The sequence below is a fragment of the Protopterus annectens genome, chromosome 9.part0 (genome assembly GCF_019279795.1).
Source record: "Protopterus annectens isolate FY-2018-M chromosome 9.part0, PAN1.0, whole genome shotgun sequence".
NCBI lineage: Eukaryota > Metazoa > Chordata > Ceratodontiformes > Protopteridae > Protopterus > Protopterus annectens.
This window is the reverse complement of record NC_056743.1, coordinates 621861160-621881920: the sequence shown is the minus strand read 5'-3', so window position 1 is coordinate 621881920 and position 20761 is coordinate 621861160. Positions and strand designations below refer to the sequence as shown.

Here is a 20761-nt window from a genome sequence, read left to right as displayed (position 1 = left end):
GTCTTCAGGAATATACATATATACTCAAAATGTTTTCCAACTGAGGCTACCCACCATGGTTATTGACTGAAATTCATAATGAGGTGGTTAACAAGCATAATAATTATGAATATAAGTCCCTCTTGCAGGATTTTACATCAGGAAGACACTAGTATGATGTCTTTGATGAATGGTAATCAGGATATTGTGCCTCGGATGGCATCTGGTACTCTGAATATAACTCAGGGCAAATAAAATGTTTTTTGCTCTTTTGTTACCACATATTACAGTAACAATTTAATTTTTACTGATATTTTGAATAAAAATTGGAAAATTATTACGGGTGACCAGGATATCCAGGACAGACCGGGGTTACAGCCTAATACTGTGTACAGACGTGTGCCTAATTTAAAAAGAATTATGGAGAAACAAGTGGTTAAGAACAGTACCAACACTGGGAGGATGGTTCCATGTGGAATATGTAGTCAGTGCAAACACATTTTTATCGTACAAGTATTAGTATAAGAGGAAGAAATATTGATATAAAAGGAAAACATTTCTCTTATTCCCAGTCAGTGGTACATATTGCTTTGTGCTTGCAATGTCCTGCCTTTTATGTCGGGAAAACAGAATGTAAACTTTCTTAGAGAATATATGAACATCAATATGATATAGCCCACAAGAAGAAGAATAATGCCTTATACTGGCATCTGACTAAGTACCCTGAACATCAATTTAAATTTGTGGTAGTGCATCAAGTTCAAAAAAGTCCCTGTAATGGCCCTTGGAAACTATACTTGGAACAAAAAGAAACTTGGTGGCAAATTTATTTGAATGCATGTTTTCCCCCTGGGCTCAATGACAGTATTTCGATCTCCAGTACTTTAAAATTAAAACAGTTTGAAAGATAAGTACAGTTTTAAACTCATGTCTGTCAAGCATGAATTTTTTTTATTTTTTTGTTTTGTTTATATATTGGTAAGCATATACATATTTTTTTATACATTTGTTCTACATGTTTAAAAAAAAATTACATGCTTAAAGACTTTGGAAAACAAAGGGTTACTATTAGGGTTGCAGGTTGCAATTTGCATTTTTTATCATTGTTTTAGATTCATTGGCTGTTGGACCATGATATATTTCAAAACTGGTACAAGTAGGATAGTTAACTGTTTTCTTTATCTGAAGAAGTTTGGTTCTTGTACCTGACGAAAGTGTTTATTTTCATTAAAGTTTGTGTCCTGGGATTCTACACACTGCTTCGCTGCTTTTTTTGTTTTACTAGTTTTGGTTGCTGATTGTTGTGGTTAGTGATGATTCCTGCACAAATCCCAACTCCCAGAATCTTTTTACCCTTACTTCCTTGTCACACTGGCTTCCCAGTTTCATATGCTAGCAATATAATGATGTTGTGTACTGATGAGTGCTAAATGGCTTAAAATCATTCATATCATTGCCAGAAATTTGAGGAAGAAAACAACAAAATTGCAGGCACTGTTGACCATGCTCAAGCCTCATGTGGCAGTGGTAACAGCTATTGAAATCTCCCTCTCACTATAAAATGAAAATTCCAGGATATTCAGCAAAGAGATTTAAATGAAACCATGCAATGACCAATGGAGTTGTTACTTTTGTTGAAGTGTACTCCAGTTTAGATCCGGCATCAAATAGACAGCAAATGTAAAGAAGTCAAAAAAATTGAAACAAACTCAGGCAGGCAGAGAAAAAGGCAGAAAAGCACTGGTGAGAAACAAACACAGAAGAGTCTGTCTTAGAAAATGCTGATATGTATTTACCTAGGAATGATAACTTGATTAAAATGGTATCAGATGTGAGTGATATAGTCAGTCCTATTCAAGGTGGTCACTCAAGCTATAAAATCCATTGCTTGTCACAGGTTTAATCATCTTGGTATAAGCAACATTGACACTTCCTGTGTAAATTGATCAATGCTTGGAAAGCAAGTGTCTAAAGACATTTATTGGGTGTGCAAAATACAGGAAGCTCACTCAGTGCCTTTCTAGGCATCATTATAGAAGTCTCAGTGCCAACCAGAACGATGCTCATTACCTTCAATGGCTTTATGGAAGGTTATATACTTTCATCGGTTGCAACCTCAGCCTTCTGACAAAATCAAGATCTGTTTTAACTGTTCAAATAAATGTTCATATCTCTAGAACTGCAAGTCCTATTCACAAAATGGAAATGGTAGCCTGTTCTGCACTAACTAATCTTTACAGACATCACATTAATTACTTTATAGTTCTTAAACTACATAAATCACAAAATGCACAGTATATATTACAACTTACAATGTCTAAGTGACCACTAAATGCATACTGTCAACAACATTTTGTTTATCAACCTGTGAGCTTTCATGTGAGGCTAAACAGTTCCATCTGTGTTGCTGGGTTGTTGAGATATGTGAAGGCAGATGAATATTATAGAAATGTGAAGTGCATAAAAGCAGCAGTTAAAGTTTATTTTAGTTGCACAAAACAGAAATAGGTCAAGTACCAATGAAGTTGTGTTGTCCATCATGTACGCTTTTCAGTGAAACATTATCAGTGGCTTGTATGTAGCAAGATTTTGGAATTGTTAATATAAATATGAACAGGCAATATTAAATGTCTAGAATTGTCACTAGGATGATCCTAGAGAAATACCAGGAGTTATCATTAGAGTAAAATGATATAGTTGCCCTTCCTGATGTAACTATAATACAAAAGGAAGCAGTGCCTGCTCTTATAAACAGATTGGCACTTTCCAAAGTAAAATAGATAGCTCCAACAACAAGGCTTGCAATATGTACCTTGGTGGACTATGTAAGGGAATGAAAGTCTAAATGTGATAGGATTTATAGAAGAAGTCTTAAAGCTAGTGCTCAGTAAACCAAAAGGTGTTAAAAATGGCACTTGATAAGGCTGTCGGTTTAGAAGTACTGATCCAGTTGGTGCGTGACCAGTCCAGGTCAGTGTGGAGTTCCATGGCCATGATGTGTGACAGCGGGTGCTGCCATGACAAGGAAGACTCAATGTCTGATATTAGATAAATACAAGATCATTTGCATATGGATGATTGCTCTCTACAGTTGTGCAGAAACAGACAAGCATATTCAGCAGAGGCATCGAGAATCAAACAAGTTGGGAGTTAGGCATGGGTAGTACTTCCCAGATATGCTAGCATTTGTCTTACAGAATGAAAGATGGACCTTCCACTCATTGTATGAGAAAAGAGATTCTACCAACCATAAGTAGCTAAAAGGAGACACAGGAATAACCTGCAGACAAATACTGAACAAGGAATGATGGCCTTTCTGTGTAACAGATGGGGACGTGTTCAAGGGAGGATGTCACCAGTCAAAGATCCAATGAGGCGAAAAGGGAGGATAAGAAGATAAAGAAGTTGAGTTGGGTGTAGAGAAAGCAGAGAACAGCTGTGCCAACAGAACAGAGCATGGCAAAGGATCAGAATGCAAAAGCCCTGCAACAAGTACCATGGTGAATGGCAAAGATGGAATGGATGGACCAGAAAACTATAGCTATTTTATGGGCAGAGGCAGTGGCTGGGTCAATGGTAGCCAGTGGCCACAGTAAGAAGGAAGCTTGGAGTAAGAAGCAACCGGCATTACATGGTTCAAAGCAGGAGGAGACAAGGATGGAAAACAGAGATCAACATGAAGAAAGATGAAAGTCTGGAAGGAAGTATCAATGGAATAAGGAAGAGTATGAGTTGATCTGATGTGTATGTATGTTTGTGAGTACTACAGAACATTTATGGGGAGCAAGAAGAATCGATAACAGAATATCTGAGGCTGGAGACAAGTGAAGTGTTAGGGCAATGTAATACAGAGGATTATGTTAGTGAGATATCATAGACATGACATACTTTTTTTTTGTACTACTGTGTGGCACATTATGTTTAGAAGTAAAATCAGTGTCTGTCATTTTGTAGTGGGATAGTTGCTAAGCTGGCTGGGAAAGACAAGCTATATTTTTGGCAGGGATAACTTCTGAGCACTTGCCACACAGGCTGCTGAAGGCAGAGACAATCTGGATATTTATGTAACTCCTGAGGGTGTTGCTGGGTTACAGTAAATACTGAATAACTTGGGGTGCTCAAACAGTGTTCATAAGTGATTGAGTCATTGAGAGAGAATGCTGTGACTCCGTGTTCCTGAAGGAAGACATGGTGCATCAGGATGCTATGTTAGTATGCCACAGATGGCACAGATAAACAGGCTAGATCTCATCAGTGTGCATCACGTACTGGTAACATTTTGGTACTCAGGGATAATGCACTCCTGTTATAATGGACTGTATAGAAACACACCGGGGGACTAGTTAAACAGGCTGAATAAAAATAGCGGGGAAGATGAAAGAATAGCAAACAGAATACAGCAATGTGACTAAGAAGATAAGTGAGAAACCTGGCAGGAAGAGACTCCGTAATCATGAGGAGAAGTATAAAAGGAATGCGGTATAGTAAGTAACCCTGAGCAAGTCTGTTTGAATGAGGCACTTCAGAGATGTGTTGACATTGTGTTAAAACGGCTTTAGAAAAAATGTAGGAAAAGATAATCCTGCAAAAGGAGTAGAAGTGATTCAACTATTCCAGCAGAGGGCAGACAACTCCCAGTTATAGATATGTTTCCGTTATCTATTATATAGACTCCATGCACTATGAGTTACAACTAAGAGCCTCCTAAGGCTTGCTGCTGAAAAAAACTGCTTAACCCTTTACTCATATCTTTAACCTCTCCCTCACCTCCGATACTGTCCTACCAGCATTCAATCACACATTTATAATCCTACCCAAAGTCACTTCTCCTAATGGGCTGAAGGATTACAGACCTGTTTTTACCCTGTTTCCTATTACCAAAATATTTGAAAAACATTTATGCAAGCAACTATTTAAGCATATTAACAGCTATGGCCTGTTATGTGAAGCACAACATGGCTTTCACAATGACTTCAGTACCTTTACTGCCTTGGTAATGGCCACTGATACCATTTATTGCAACCTGAATAGGGGACTTATTACCGCAGGTCTCTGTTGACATAAGGGCTTTTAAAACGAACAGACATACTCTTCCTCTAAATAAACTCAAAATACTCAGCTTTGGAGGTAACACTATCTGCTGGTTTCCCAGCTATCTGGAACACAAAACCTTCCAAGTCCATAGCAATGTCTCATCCTCTGCTACTGGAAAACATAATACAGGTGCACCGCAATGGTCTGTGCTAGGTCCTCTTCTCTCTCTTTGTTAATGATCTCCTGCTGTTATTACCAAATCGTAAATCAATAATGTATGCAGATGATATGGTGCTGCTGTAATCCAGTACTAGCCGCTCTGACCTGCAAACCAAGTTAGAGGACAATCTGACTCAGTATATGACCTGGTGCACTACTAACAAACTATTATGTAACCCTAAGAAAAGTAATGTTATGGTATTTGCCTCAGTCAAAAAATTACCCACTATTCCTCCTATTCTCTTAAAAGATATTAAAACCTAATGTCACTGAACAAAGGCACCTAGGCCCAATACTCAACCCTTACCCTTTCCTTTACCACACACACACATTTTGTAACGATTAGTCCTTGCTCAATTAAAACTGTTAACTGCTGCTCAAAGGGCTGTGGCTAAAAATATTTTAATACCCAAACTTGAGTATAGCCTTCCTTTCCTCATTATGCATTCAACCCACAACAATCTCAGAATACAGACTGCTGAGAATAAAGCATGCAGATTCATTATTTTAGCAGACCCCAGATACACCATTACAATTTTCTAAAACATTCCAAATGGCTTTCAGTGCCTCATAGGGCCATTTTTCTTCAAAGTACTACAATTTACAATGAGCTAAAACACATTCACTGTCCCCCTTTAAGAGTAAAACTACATTTACAAGACAACCCATGCGTAATCAGAAGTACACAGGACAAGAGTTTCACTCTAGTACACCCTCTATTTAAAACTGCTGAAAGCGAAAGAGCCTTCTCTAGACTGGAAGCACCTGCCTACAGACATCAAAATTCTAGACACCATTAAAAGCTTCAAAGATGCACTTAAAGAACATCTCTTTACTGAATCTACCTGCATATGCTACCATGGTTAGGTAACTTACCATCCCAAATCATAAATACAAGAATACATTTAATAAACTTTTCTCATTCTCTTAATGTGACATCTTGTATGCAAATATTTCACATGTATGTAGGAGCCTATGTATATTAGGTTCACTATCAAAATTGCGAACGGCACTACGTCGACTGTCATATACTCGAACATGGAAGTTCGAAATCGGTAATGTCGAAGACAAAATAATCAATCTAGGAATGGTTTTAACATGGGTCGAGTTAGGTGTTCAGTAGTATTCCGAACTACAAACATCTCCCCTACCTCGACCCATGTTAAAACCATTCCTAGATTGATTATTTTGTCTTCGACATTACCGATTTCGAACTTCCATGTTCGAGTATATGACAGTCTACGTAGTGCCGTTCGCAATTTTGATAGTAAACCATATATTATATTATTGTATTGTATTTTAGGCACATCTTAGCTTGCATTTTTCATATACTTTTTTTTCAATGCACTCTGAGTGGACATTTTAATGTTTCGCTATCTGCATTATATCTTACTAAGTTCTGAATTTTGTACTCATTTTATACATGATATTGTTGATTGAAAGACAGGTGTGTATTTTCCTACTCTTTGAGCTTGGGTTGTGGCTGAAAAGGGTCACTAGGCCAGCCCACTTACTTGGTGAAGAAATAGTAATTAAAAATATATATATTGCATGTGAAGGGTGAGGCTTAGGAATGAATGGAGTGTTTGGGGAATGCTGAGGTTTTATTGGTGCCCTTTCAGGAATTTACTGTTCCTTACTGTAAGCACTTCCAGCATGGTAAACCACTGTCTATGTTTATTTAACTATGCTTGTTCCCCAGAAAAAAATGCATCCTAAGGATGAACTGAGGACTATAACTTCTGTGGAGTTAGACTTGATCCATCAGCTGAATAACTGACAGAGCAGTGAATAACTGACAGAGCAGTGAATGTGAACCTTGTGGAGTCAGAGTTGAAGTCATAATGTAAATATTCATTCTTGGTAAGTAAAGTGGCGCTGCACAATGCCAGTACTGAAATGTATACGGACTGATTAAGGAGGGTTTTTGTGGGAGACTTTGTAGTCTAAGCAGGTAACAGAAAAGACAGAGGTAACATAAAGAATGAAAAGGGATAGCAAAGAAGGAAGAGGAACAGCAGTGAATAATAGTGATTATACACAAGTCTCAGCACAAGAAGGTGGATTATTTAGGGCAGCTTAGTGGACAGAAGAGGGAATGGGTTGTAAGAATGGATGGAGGAATAGAGTTATTAACGGAAGGGGAAGAAATGCGCTAGGAGTGCAACTGACTATGGGATAGTGATTAGCATGGAACCAAATGTATGGGGGCTTGGGAGTATAGTAAGGACAGAAATTTGGGAAAAAAAATTTAAAGGGGTGGCTAGTTTCAGATGGTTGTTTGATTCAGGGATCAGGTAGGCACCTAGAGAATTCTGCAGACCAGAGGGTGACTACTGATATCCCCTTTAGCTACCCAAGACTGACAGACCCAGCTCAGAAGAGCAGCCTTTGACTTTGTAGAGAAGAACACCTTACCTGGGATTGTGGACATGGATGAATGGGGGAGTGGTGACAGGAGAGGGGGAGGAGTTTGATGATATAAAAAGAGAAGGGAAGATAATAAAGAGATCACATTCATCTTTTGAAATGTGCAATGTTTTAATAGCCTGATTAAGAGGTAGAATGTTCTACACAGGGTCAGGAGAGAAAAAAGCATATACAATGATGCTACAGGAAATGAAATTAAAAAGTTAAGAAATGTTAACAACTTTGACGATGATATTTGAGGTGGTAGGTAGTGTTAGGATTATAGGAAGTGGGGATAGAAGGGTGAAAGTTTACATAAAATGTTACGTATGAACAAACAAGGAAGGGTGAAACTTGTTAAAAGGGTGCATGACAGAAGGTAGACTGCAGTCATGGGCTTGGTGTAGAGTCCTACTAATTGTGATAAACCAAAAATATGGAAAGAATTTTTTAAAGGATAAGTGAGATGGACTAGTGGGCACTGTATGTGGGTGAGGATTTCATTTCTATAGCATAGTCTGATAGGTTGTTTGGAAGAAGGAATATACTATACCGGTTTATATAGTGGTTTATGTGTATACACAACTCCATAATATTTCACTGAATATACTTTTGACTGAACCACAGGTCATTGAAAAAAATTATTGAAAAGCCATTTGAAAACTGTAGAAGGCTACAGATAGAACTTATCATGTCATTCTTGATCATGGGAGTTGTTGAGGATTTTGTATGGACTGACAATGCCCAGTGTCATGTTTTACCCTCAGATCTGAAGAAGTTTGTGTTTCTGCACTAGCACTGTTTCATCATGTGTGGTGTTCTACAAGTGTGTGATCATGAAGTTAGAATATATAAATAAGGGAGGGGACAAACCCTACCCTAAATGTTTTTATAGTACATATGTAGTGTAGAATATTTTGTTAAAATGGATTTTCAGTCAAATGGCTTTTCAATAACAAACAGCTTGTCAGTTGTTTGTGGTTGCTGATTTTTATGTAGTCAAATGCTACTGAATTATGCAGACAGACAAAGTAGTCTATATGTGTTTCTGTATGAAGATTTATAAGGACTGTATCACAACACTGAAACAACTGTGAGGGGGTAAAAGACTGATTGAAAGGAATGCATAGCACTACTGATTCATCACAGTGTTAACACTTCCCCTACTGAGCTGGCAGGTTGTCTGGAGAGAAGAACATTCATCTCAGGTTGTTTCAGTTAAACAGACCTTCCATCCCACTATGTTTTCTCTACATGTGGGCAGAGCCTGTCTTCATGGTTTGTGTATAGATGTGCTCGGGTATGTTTTGAGGCACAGAAATATCAACTTCTGCTTCTGGACCTTAATGAGGTAAATATCCTGAAGTTCAAACAGCAGATTCCAACTCTTTTTTTTTGAATGTGTATAAGGATAGATTGAAAAACACAATTCATGACTTGCATTTTTAGATGCTGTATTCAGCTGGCTGAAGTTATGTACCCTGACATACTGGAAGTAATAAAACATGATAGCAGTCTGTGATAACTGTCTGAATTATCATCTCCTGGAACATAAGCTATATACCGTGCACTTTGAGAAAGGAGTGATGGTTGCACTGCTTGAGGGTAATGAGATTGCAAATAACTCTAACAAATGTCATTAATGACTTTCTTTTCTGTTTCAAAACAGGAAAACTGGCCTCTGATTACTCAGCTTCTACCCTCAGGAGGTGTTGAAGGGAAGCTAGCACTATAGGAAACTCCAGTGGCTTGGTTATCTGGTATTAGCCAAGAATTTATTCCTGTGGACATCATTAGGGTAAAAATTCTTCCTGTTCCACTCTGTCTGTTGATCTGGATATTGAGATAGTTATGAGGACCCAGGGCTTACAATTTCTGACCTGTTTCTTCAGACTTTTACTTGGTAGCCAATTTGTAGACCAACTTGCAGGAGGTCACCAAGAAAAGCTGAAGGTTGTTTTCAGATCATGTGCAAATGGGGCATGCCTTAGCTAGATGTGCAAGCGACTGACAGAATATTAGTTCCTGTAGCCAAGCCTGTTGCATCTTCTGACTCATAAGTAGCCAGCAACGTGCAGAAGGACAGTCCTGATGTTATGCAAAGCTGCATATGAACAGCAATGAAGCCCCTGAGAACATGCTTGGGATACTGCGTTGGCAGTAAAGCCTTTGGGCCATGTGATTTATTTTTCTTACATATAGAATGCTGGGCAGGGATACGCACTACACATGTTTGAGTCTCTCTTCTTCTTTTTTTCAGTACAGCTGTGAAGTGAGGGGGGATTCTTACATAGAGGCATTGTTAGCCTTCCTCAAGGCTTTGAGTTAGGTATCAGAATAGCCAACATTTACCGGAAACAGAACCTCAGATGCATCTACCATATAAGGGGAGTATTTCTATGACATGTTCATATGCCCAGCAGATCTGACAAAGAAAATGATAAGGCAATTGTAGCAGCATCTGAGGTCAGTGTTTCACTCTTACATTGATCTCAGGATTTCTGCAAAGGCAGCCACTTCAGTGAAGACATGAATTACTTTGCTTTCAATTTCATCACCTAGGTTCCAGGAGTAAGAGTTATAAAAACAGACTCCTGCCAGCTCTTATCTTGCTGCAAAGAAGAGAAACAGGGTATACTGGTCCACCTGTGACATCTCTTCTTCCTACTTAAGACTGCTGAAGCTCACAAGGAAAAAGAACATCTGGCCAGAAACCTGTGAAGATAAGGTATCTTCTGGAGATGGAACACTTAGCATTAAATGTCAATGGATGATAACAGCTCCAGAGGACAGACTACAGCATTAGCTGGACAAGTGCTGGCTGGTTCTACTCAGGTTGAGACAGCACTGTCTGATGCTTCATGAGCTGATGCAATGTTTGTAGAACCAAGGGAGCTGGCGGCATAGGTGCAGTAGCCCCTAAAGAAAGTAAATGACTTGCACTGGGCAACCATACAGACAAAAGGGCACCTGAATCTAGGGATTACCTGTGTATAGCAATCTGTCATAACTGCTGACTTCAGAAGTGGAGCTTAGGAAAGGCCAGAGTTGTGATACTTTCAAGCCTCAGTCAAGAGGACCTATTCCTTCTTAGGCAGCTGGCAACAGTCCATGAAGGAAAGGGAGGGAGATGCCAAAAAATCTTTCTATAGGACTTCAGGAGGCTGCCAGAGAATAAGCTACTGATTGAAGTAAGTTTTGCTTTCTCTTCACTGAGACACTGAGATGTTCATCTGCAGTCTTTACTTTTACTTGCCTTTGTTCCAAAGCTGGATGTTTATTCCATTTTGGAAGAATCAATACTTTTATCAGAGTGTTTGACATCAGCTGGGTATAACAGCCCTGTGTTTCTAATGCTTAGTCAAACACTCTGCTTGTGCTGTGCTGATGAAGTCATAACCAGGCCAAAATATGCATATTCACAGCTGGTGGGGTTTGGCTTTATTGGCCTGAAATTGTCCATTAAAATGATGAAACAAGTCATGGGTATTCAGAATCGCCAGTTAGCTGAAACACCTGATGTTCATAAGGATCATTTGCATATATCCCATGTGCCTTTGATCCCTTTTACTTCTCCTGCTTTTCATATCTGAAGACTTCATGTACTGCACTGTATGCCAGCTAGAGTAGTAGTAGAAAACTTACAGATTTAATATTTGTATGATGTTGCCATTTTTATATCTGGTGCATAGAGTAAATTTTGCATTTTTATTTGTGACATGAAGGTACTGTAGCTTTGTAGATTATCTGATTATGTCTACATTTATTAACATGTAGGAATGGGAACTTATTCCTTATCTTGGATCTGGTGGCGTTGTAGAACTGTGTTTGTATGAAACATGGAGCATAAGTCTGTTTGTATTGGAATTCATTAGCATGCTGCCACAGAACTGTGGTCCTTCAGACAGAGCATTTTCGCTATTATGCTCAGTGAGCTGGACTTTCCTGGGTTAACAGGATAGAAGCTGCACCTGCTAGTTTTAAGTATTTAATTCTCATGAACTAGGAATATGACCGAAAATGACTTCTAATTTGTTTGATAATGTATAACATTTTGGTCCACCACATACTTAGTCATAGTTTTCAACTTTCATTACTAGAGTTTCTGGGCTAGAATGCTGTTTTCCCTGTTTTATTATTATTATTTTTTTTTATTTTGACATGTGTTAGCTGGGTATGTCTGACTGAGCATGAGCCCATTTTCAGCAGAGGCCCAGGGAGAAGAGCAGAGAAAAATAGTAAGTACAAAAAGCTAATATAGAGGTGAAATATGGTCCATAAATAAATTAGAAGGCAGTGAAGTAAATGATACCATAAATCAAAGGTGGCTACTATAGTCACATATAAATCTCAGGATATAGTACAAAGTCGAACAGGTCAGCAAGCTCAGGAGTAACTAAATATGAGAAAAAATAAAACCAAGTAGAGTCGATAAGAGCAGTTTATAGACAGAACAGAAAGGACATGGATAAGTGGAGTAAAAGACCAATGAGCAGCAGCACAGAAGGAGATTTAGGTTGGCTTTGGTAGGAGCAGATCCATGAGATCAGTAGGGTTTCTTTTAAAGCTTTTTTTGAAGTTGTGAGTATTGGATATAGTTTTGATGCTCAGTGGAAGTTTGTTCCAAGCTAAGGCAACAGAGTAGCTGTATAGATGTTGGCCAATTGTTCTTTTGATCTTATAGATTTCCAAGAGGAATTGGTCAGATCTCCAGAGAGACTAATTAGGAGTATAGAAGGAGATGAGGGACGAGATTGTGGGGCAGGAGCCAGGTTTGTTGAGGATGGAGTGAATAAGGAGCAGCTGAAGTAGTAGGAGTTGGTTGCGGAATTCTAGCCAGCTTAGAGATTTGAGAGAAAGGGAATGGTGTGAGTTGTAGGGTTGATTCACAGTGCACCTGGTGACGTTGTGTAAGTGAGCTCAAGCTTAGTCTTTAGAGATGATCGTAAGTTGGTTAAGATCGGAGAGCCATGACGTAGACTTGAAAGAAGGTAGGCATAGGCAAGGGAGAGTCTAGAGTCCTTAGTGAGGAATTGTTTGTTTCTATAAAGCAAGCACAGTTTTTGGTGTGTCTTATTTATGCAATTTTGGACGTGTAGATCCAATTTAAGTTGATCATAAATGATAGTGCCCTGGAGCTTGGTACGTGTTTCAACATTAATGACAGTGCTGTCAAGCAATGTAATAGTAAATGAAGATTTAAGATGAGAAAGAGATTTCAGGAGGAATAAGAAAAGTTTGTTTTTGTTTTGGAATTGAGTATGAGTTGATTGTCAATTAACCAATTTTCGACATAGATGAAAGAGTTTTGGGTTAAAGTCTGGAGGTCAGAAAGATTATCAGACATGGAGATGATAAGGGAACTGTCTGCATATTGTATGAGAGAGGAGTGAGAGCAGGAAGTGTGAAGACAGTTTGTGACAATGTTAAATAGCAGTGGTCCAAGAATGGAGCCTTGAGGTACTGCTGTATTAACAGGGAGGAAGAGTGAGAAGGAAAAGAACCATTGGACGAACTGCTGTCTGTCAGTGAGGTAGCTGGAGAACCATTTAAGAGTAAGATTACAGAGACTAAGATCAGACAATTTGGGAATGAGCTTGGGGTGAGAGACAGTACCAAACGCTTTGAAAAGGTCTAAAAATAGACAGGAGACTAGGTTATTATTGTCTCTGGCTTGAGTAAAAGTTTGAGTGAAGGAAATTAGAGCAGTAGTCATGGTATGGTAAGGTGGAAGCCATGTTGGCTAGGAGTGAGTAGATTTTCCTGAAGAAAATAGTTCAGGAGCTGCTTGTGTATACATTTTTCAAGTAATTTAGAGAGGGGGACAGAATGGCAATGTGCTGGCAGTTTGAGAGGTCAATGGAGTGTCCTCACTTGTGGATTGCTATAGTGCAGAATTGTTTCCAGATACTGGAGATAGTAGATTCTTGGATAGATCGATTGATTAGGATGGAGATAGGGTAGGCTATTGAGCTAGCAGCAAGCTTTAGGAAGAGGGATAGTAGATTATCTGCTGAGGGAGAGCATAGCTTTAGTTAGCTAAGTAGTAATTTTATGTAAGCGGTAGGAACAGGTTTGAGCAAACAGGCGGTTTTATGGCCAGAGGGAGGGGGGATTAGACAGGTTGGAGGTGTTACTATTCTAGGTTAGTTTGCTGATGGAGTCAATCAAATATGAATTTAAAATAGTGGCAGTTTCAAAAGGAGAGCTGTTAGGACAAAGGTTAAGTATAGTAGGGCTAAAAGGATAAAAAATTGTATTAATAGTGTTCCAAAATTTTTTAGGTTTGCTGTGATGGCTTGATCGAGGCTTTAGGTAGAAGTTTTTCTTATCGTTATTGACATGATTTTTCGAGAGGTTTCGATGTTCATTATAGCTTTGGTGGTGGATAGGAGATTTAGTTTTTAACCAGTTTTTCCAGGCATTGTCCCTCTTGAGCATTAAAGAGCGAGTGGACTGAAAAAGCCAAGGTGCAAAGAGAGATTTTACTTTGATTTTCCTAAGGGAAGCAAGGGAGTTAAGAATATCTAGAAAAATGTAGTTAAATTTGTGTACTGTATTGTTAAGGGGTAAGTATAAAAGGAGGTACAGTTTATGAAGGAAAGACTATTGTTGAACACATCAGGGTTGAAGTTAGAGAGGCTACAACAGTCTTTGTATTTGTGAGGTCTAATATGTTGAAGGGCGTATCTTTGAATGTATGTGGAAGAGTGGTTACTTATAGACTCAGGTAGTGCTTTGGGGTTGTGGTATAGGTTTGGATTGGATATAAGGATCCAGTCCAGGATAGAGCTACAGTTGGCTTGCTAAGTGGGTAGGGGCTGAGATTAGTTGTGTGAAGCCATGAAGATTTAAACTAGAGTTAGGGGAGTCAGTGGTTAGGGTTTTCTAATCGAAAATGACATCACCTAGTATTATAGTTTCATTAGATATGTATTGGATGATCCAGAAAAAAACATGTTCAAGAATGGAGATATTATTACCTCAGGGGATATATATATATATATATATATATATATATATATATATATATATATATATATATAATAGCAATTGTATGTTTTTTGATTGTTAAGTTTGCAGTTTACTACTAAGAGTTCTGCATGGTGAAATCTGGGGAGGGAAATGGTCAAAGGGGCCAAGTTAAGTTGGTTAAAATAAATTATATCTACACCTCCTCCATTTTTTTGAACCCTGTCTAAGTGGAAGATATTATATCTAGGGGGAATAATTTTATTATCACTAATGTGGGGACTGAGCCAAGTTTTGGTCAGAGTTATTATGTCAGGAGAGTAATGGGTGATCCCTGAGTGGAATTCACTGACTTTGCTGAGAATGCTGTGTATATTCAAAGTATAAAGTTAAGCACTTGGAGGAAGAATTGGGATGAGGGAAGGTGGGGGTGAGGAAAGGGCATCAAGAGAGGGACAGGAGAGGGGGCCCAGGTTGGGGTGAATATCTACTAATAGGAATAACCTTTTGGTGAGTGTATGAGTGAAGGAATCTTAGAGCTGTAGGTGTGGTATTTTGGCTTAGTTTTGAGGGGGCGTGAGGGGTAGAGAGCTAATCTGATCTTGAGTAAGAGTGGGTTAGAAGATTTAAATAGAGAGGGTGTTATTAAGAAAGTGTGGGGAGTTTGTAAGTCTGTAAATGGGTGAGTAAGAGTAGGAGAAAAGTTTATGAGATATAATTGAGTATGATAAGAGGACAGGTGAGAGAGCAGAAGAAGAAGAGAAGTGGAGACAAAGATGTGCAGCATGCTAACGGTGGGTGAGAAATTATGAGAGGAGGAAGTTTGAGAGAAGATAAGTACAGAAGGGTCTATATTACATCAATGAATGATTAAATGTTCAAATCTCTAAAGGTCGACCTTTAGAGATTGAACATTTAAATGTTCGAAGATGTAAAAAAAAATTAAACAAATAAAAAGTAAAACCAATGAGTGTAAGCAGGGGGGCAAGCCCCCCCTGCACCACCCCCATCCCCGCTACTTAAATATACCAACTCCGAGATCGCACATCAGTGCACTACAGTGTAGAAATGGGAAATTTCTCCTTCACTACACTGTAGCGTGATCTTGGAGTTGGTATATTTAAGTAGAGGGGTGTGGGGGACTGCAGGGGTGCTTGCCCCCTTGCTTACACCCTTTGGCTTTTGGTTTTGCCACTTCTTTTTTTTTATTTTAAAAAATGTTCAAATGATTAAATGTTCGATCTGTAAAGGTCGACCTTTACAGATTCGAACATTTAATCATTCGTTGATCTAATATAGACCCGTACAGAAGAGGAGGTAAGCTACTTTGTAGAGGTAAAAGTGAATTAGGAAGAAATGACTGGTGAGAGGATGGAATTTTAGTTGAGAGAGCTGAGGCGAGGAAAAGTTTGGGCAAACAAAAATACAGCACCAGCAGAATATCTTGGAAATGAAAATACAGTGTTAGTACTTTAGAGTGAGCGGGTGTAGTGCTGGGGAGGTGCTATGTGGGAAATGGTATGGAGGTGTTTTTCAAATGGTACGGGTGTGCAGTTACAAGGGGTGTGGAAAATGGGAGGATGAGAAATTCGATTTAAAGGAGTTAAGAGGAAGAGTAGAAGAGGAGGGGAAAAGAAGGGTTAAAATATACATTTAGAGTAAGTTGGGGTGTGTATGAATTGAAGGTAGGGTAGGGGATCAGAGTGAGCCTGAGAGGAGCAAACTGACCGGGCTGAACCACAAGAAGCAGACCAAACATAAGATAAAAAAAAAAAGTTGCAGTATAATGCCGCAGGTCAGTTCAAGTGTTACAAGATAAGTTAAGAAACCCGCCACTATTTTGTTTGAAAATATATAAGACTGTAAGTTACAAATCTTTTTTAGGCACTATAATCCTTGTGCTAAGGGTTTTAGGTATGTTGCCTTGATTTTCAAAATTACAGGTTAAATGCATCATTTATTGAACAATAAACAGATAAGAAATATCAACAGAACAAATGTATAGCGGGAGATGGGAAGGAGGGAGAACCTAGTTATTGTGATCCAGTTAGTGTGCATGCCACTACCCTAGCTCAGTTAATTACACAAGTTAAATAAAACTCAAAAACTGCTGCTTAGTGGGGAAGATGCACACTGAATAGAACTTGAGTGAAAATATCAAACTTGGGACATGCTCTTGCAGTAAGGGTGTTTTCAAAGACAGTTGAACCCAAGAGGTGGGGAAACGCTCACATTTTCAGAGTACAGGGTGGCTGTAAAAATAAAAGAAAAACAGTTGCAGCTAAGGGAATTTGAGGGCACGCTTGAGGAAAAAGGCTATTAATTGAAGTGTGAAAGGAGCCTGGGTTACAGAGAATAGTAAGAAACAACTATACAGCAACAGAAAATAATACTAAGCAGTGAACAGTATATCACAGATACATGAATACCTAAATATTATGAATACCTAAAACTATAAAACAAAACTAGGCCGCAACCATCTGAATATCACATACAAAAGACTCAGACTGCAGTTCATATGCTACAATAACTGTTAAACAAACTGAAAAGCATTAGGAATGATAATAAGCAAAAAAAAAAAAAAAGACTTAACAAATATATAACAGTAGTAGTTTAACAGTTTCTGAAATAGGCAGTCTTGCTTAGACAGAACAGCTTGAGTCTAGCAAGTGTAACACAAATGGGTTCCTATTGCATTATCCAATTGCTGAAACTTCAAACCTGTAAACATCAAACACAAGTATATGAAGTTTCAGCAATTCGAATAAAAAAAAAAAAACAGCTCAATAACTGTTGTAAGCAGGGGGTAAATATTCCCTTTTTGCACTGTAGTGCGATCACAGAGTTGGTATAAGAGCGGGGTTGTGGGGGCGGGGGCGCAGTTACTTTCTGTCTGTTGTTTTTTTTTTTTTTTTGTGTTCGAAATTATAAAACTTTGAACATACAAGTTTGATCTTGTGGTGTTCGAAGTTTTATACTTTTGATCATGTAATAGGAACTCAACACAAATAGCTACAGCATTACTTTTGAACTAGTTATTCACTAGGTTGCTCTTTTAATAAGCAATTCAAAAGGTAGAGTCATATAATGTACTCATTTCAAAATATAACTTCATAAAAGACAAAACTTACATGGTGAGCACACTATTCGCTGGACGGCAAGCAGCTGCAAATAACTCAAAAGCATTATTTTAAAAATGGCGCCTGCAACATCACAGGTAATATATAACCTCATATCGGATGCTGGAATAGGAGAGGGGCCTTAGTTTGAGTGGTGCTACGTTTAGATAAAGTAATGGGTGTTTAAGAACAGAAAACAGAGTGCAGTGATCAGAAATACCTGGCCACCAACTATGAGAAACAGACTAAGCAGCTGAAAAAACTATCAGCTGCAGTATAATGCCAAAGGTCAGTGCTAGTGTTACAAGATAAGATAAAAAAACTGCTCCTGTTTTGCTTGAAAATATATAAGGCTGTAAGTTACAAAACTTTGTTAGGCACTATAATCCCCATGCTACTGAGTTTAGATGTTTTTCCTTGATTTTCAAAACTGCAGGTTAAATGTATTATTTATTGAAAAGTCAAACTTGGGACATGCTCTTGCAGTAAGGGTGTTTTCAAAGGTGGCTGATCCCGAGGGGGGCACTCACATTTGCAGAGTATAGGATGAGTGGCTAGCATGCTATTCACTGGATGCCAAGGAGCTGCAACTAACTCAAAAGCATTATTTTAATGTTATTAGCCAATAGTTTATATAGGTAAATAAAATGGTTTCATTTTTGTATAACACTATTTGAGTAAGTTGTTCAATGACAGAGTTTATGTATTATAATGAAGAAAAGCTTGAGTTTTGGGTGCAACAAAATGGTAGCAGGAAAGAAAAGGCTTGAGACAACGGAAAAAATAAACCAGTCTCAGTAAGCATTGCTAGAACAGGTAGTCTACTGTAGGTCAAGGAGAAAGCTTAGCTCCTGGAGTGACAGGGATCTTGTTTGCTTTATGATCTTGGGGAGAAAATTGCAACCGGCATTGCAACAAACGTAGGTGTGGAAGGACCCTTAACAGCCTTCAGTTAAGAATTGCATTACCTCTAACCCATGATCTGCAGCAGGAACACATCAGGCAAGAAGGGTCTGAGAAATAGCTGAGATGAATGATGATCCAGAAATTTGAAAAGTCAGCTGTGATGATTGTAAGCAGATCTAGAAGAAGGTTTACCTAGCTTGGTGGACTGCTGACCATCTTAGACATCCTTTGACTTTTGATGGGAATGAGGTGAAGGTGATTAAAAGGGTAAATCTTTAGAAGAAGCTCCAACGGCTGTGTCTTTGTACTATGGCCATCTAGCAATCTAGCCTTTGCTTTAGCATTTGATGAGCATATAATTCCTTAAACTCTTCATCTTCTGTAGGTCACCTCTTTAAATTATTGTTGTGGCATCATGGCAGTGGCAATGATAACAATACTGCATGAAAAATAATTCTAAAAAACCCCAAGTAGGAAAAACTTAAATTTCAAATGTTTCAAGCCTGATTTTGCTTCATTGCATTAGAAGTATAGGGAAATTTAACATATCTTTTTGGACCTAGTAATGACTGACACTAAGGAAGTGGTCCAGACACACAAGAGAGCAACAAGAACGTGATTAACCTTGTCTAGCAAATTCATGCATAATGCTGCATGGAATTATTTCTGGTGTAAGGACATCTCTAGGTATGATCAGAATTATTTTAATACAGCTCTAGACAAAAATGTGACTGCATTAAGATATGTTTCATTTCTCATCATATCTATGGTTGTAGATCATTTTTAATTTTATCTTATATATCCAAGATTCTTCCTTCTATAACACTTAGTTTACATTGTAGACTTTATTGCTTTGTATTCTCTTCCAGTTGTTGTGGTGCTGGTGTAGCAGCAGATGCTGAGATAACAACCCAGTTGATCTCCTCCAACATGGAACTGCATGCTCTATCCACAGGCCGCCAGCCCCGTGTTGCCACTGTAAACCGAATGATAAAGCAGATGTTGTTTAGGTGGGTATCTTTAAATCTCATTTTTGTCATTTAATATATGCTCCCATCCTGAGAATATTGTGTTAATTCTCACTATTGAAGCTCTGCTAGAGTTTTTATGTTGTTTTTGTTGTAGAAGATTGTCTGAGTTCATTGCATCCAGAAAAGAAAGTGTGCATTACAGAGATGCAAACGTTTTAAAGGGGAATGAATGCATAAATAAATAAAAATGAAAACAGGCTGTACTGATGAAGAGAGTATAGTAGTAAATATGGTTCCTGAGAGGTCAGCTGAGAGGGGTAGGACTAAGCAGTCAGTGGTCACCTTTCCACTATCAGGGAGATACAATAGGTATCTGTATCACATAAACATCCTCTTGTGGAGACAAGATGGCTACCCCAGATATACAAGTGCTAGCGCAGAGTGCCTGCATGACTGCACTGCATTGTAGTATGACATTTAATGCTTGAAGCCACCAGTGCCATATATGGACAGCATTTCCATGAAATGCACATACCCATGTAGGGAATTACTATGACACTTGAATAATTTTAAAACTTGACTTTTTTTTTCTTGGATGTAATTTGGTCAAAGTCATCACCAACATCAGTGCATAGTGGAAACCTCAAATAATTGTGAAAGCTCCTAGCGATGTCCTGAAAAGTGCATCACCAGCTACAGAAAATGATTCTTAGACTAAACAAGAGAGAGAACACCAGCATGAGTGGATGTGAATAACATTTCATCAATGAATCGTTTTGGGGATCCATTTTTAAGTCTGTTTCAAATGTATATTTATAGTGCCCTAAGGATGGCCAGGAAAGCATAGGAAGGCTCCATATTGAGAATCAGATGACAGTAATGAAGGTAAATCAGAACAATACTGTTATTAATGAGACAAAGTTATCTCCAGTGAAACTGTTGGTTCTGAAGATTGACTTTTATTCCTGCTTATTATGTCAATTTCTCTGATAGTTTGACCGAGTTAAGAAGAATTACAAGGAACTTGAATTTTAAAAGATTTTTGTACTAACAACTTTTTGACAGTGTTACATTACGAAAACGGAGTACTTTATTTCCAGTTAGTCATCCCATCGTTGATGCCTTCCAGAATGTTTGTGTATATGAAATTCA

The 20761-nt window shown here is 38.3% G+C and overlaps 1 protein-coding gene across 3 annotated transcripts in view; it reads left to right on the top strand.

Moving 5' to 3' along the window:
* The window catches only part of LOC122811374 (proteasome subunit beta type-7-like), a 271817-nt gene that overhangs the window by 102764 nt on the left and 148292 nt on the right, over positions 1-20761 (top strand). For all 3 annotated transcript variants that reach the window (XM_044083180.1, XM_044083181.1, XM_044083182.1), the window contains exon 4: positions 19508-19648. In XM_044083180.1, coding sequence (XP_043939115.1) covers positions 19508-19648 — 141 coding nt within the window. The remainder of the gene's footprint in view (positions 1-19507; positions 19649-20761) is intronic.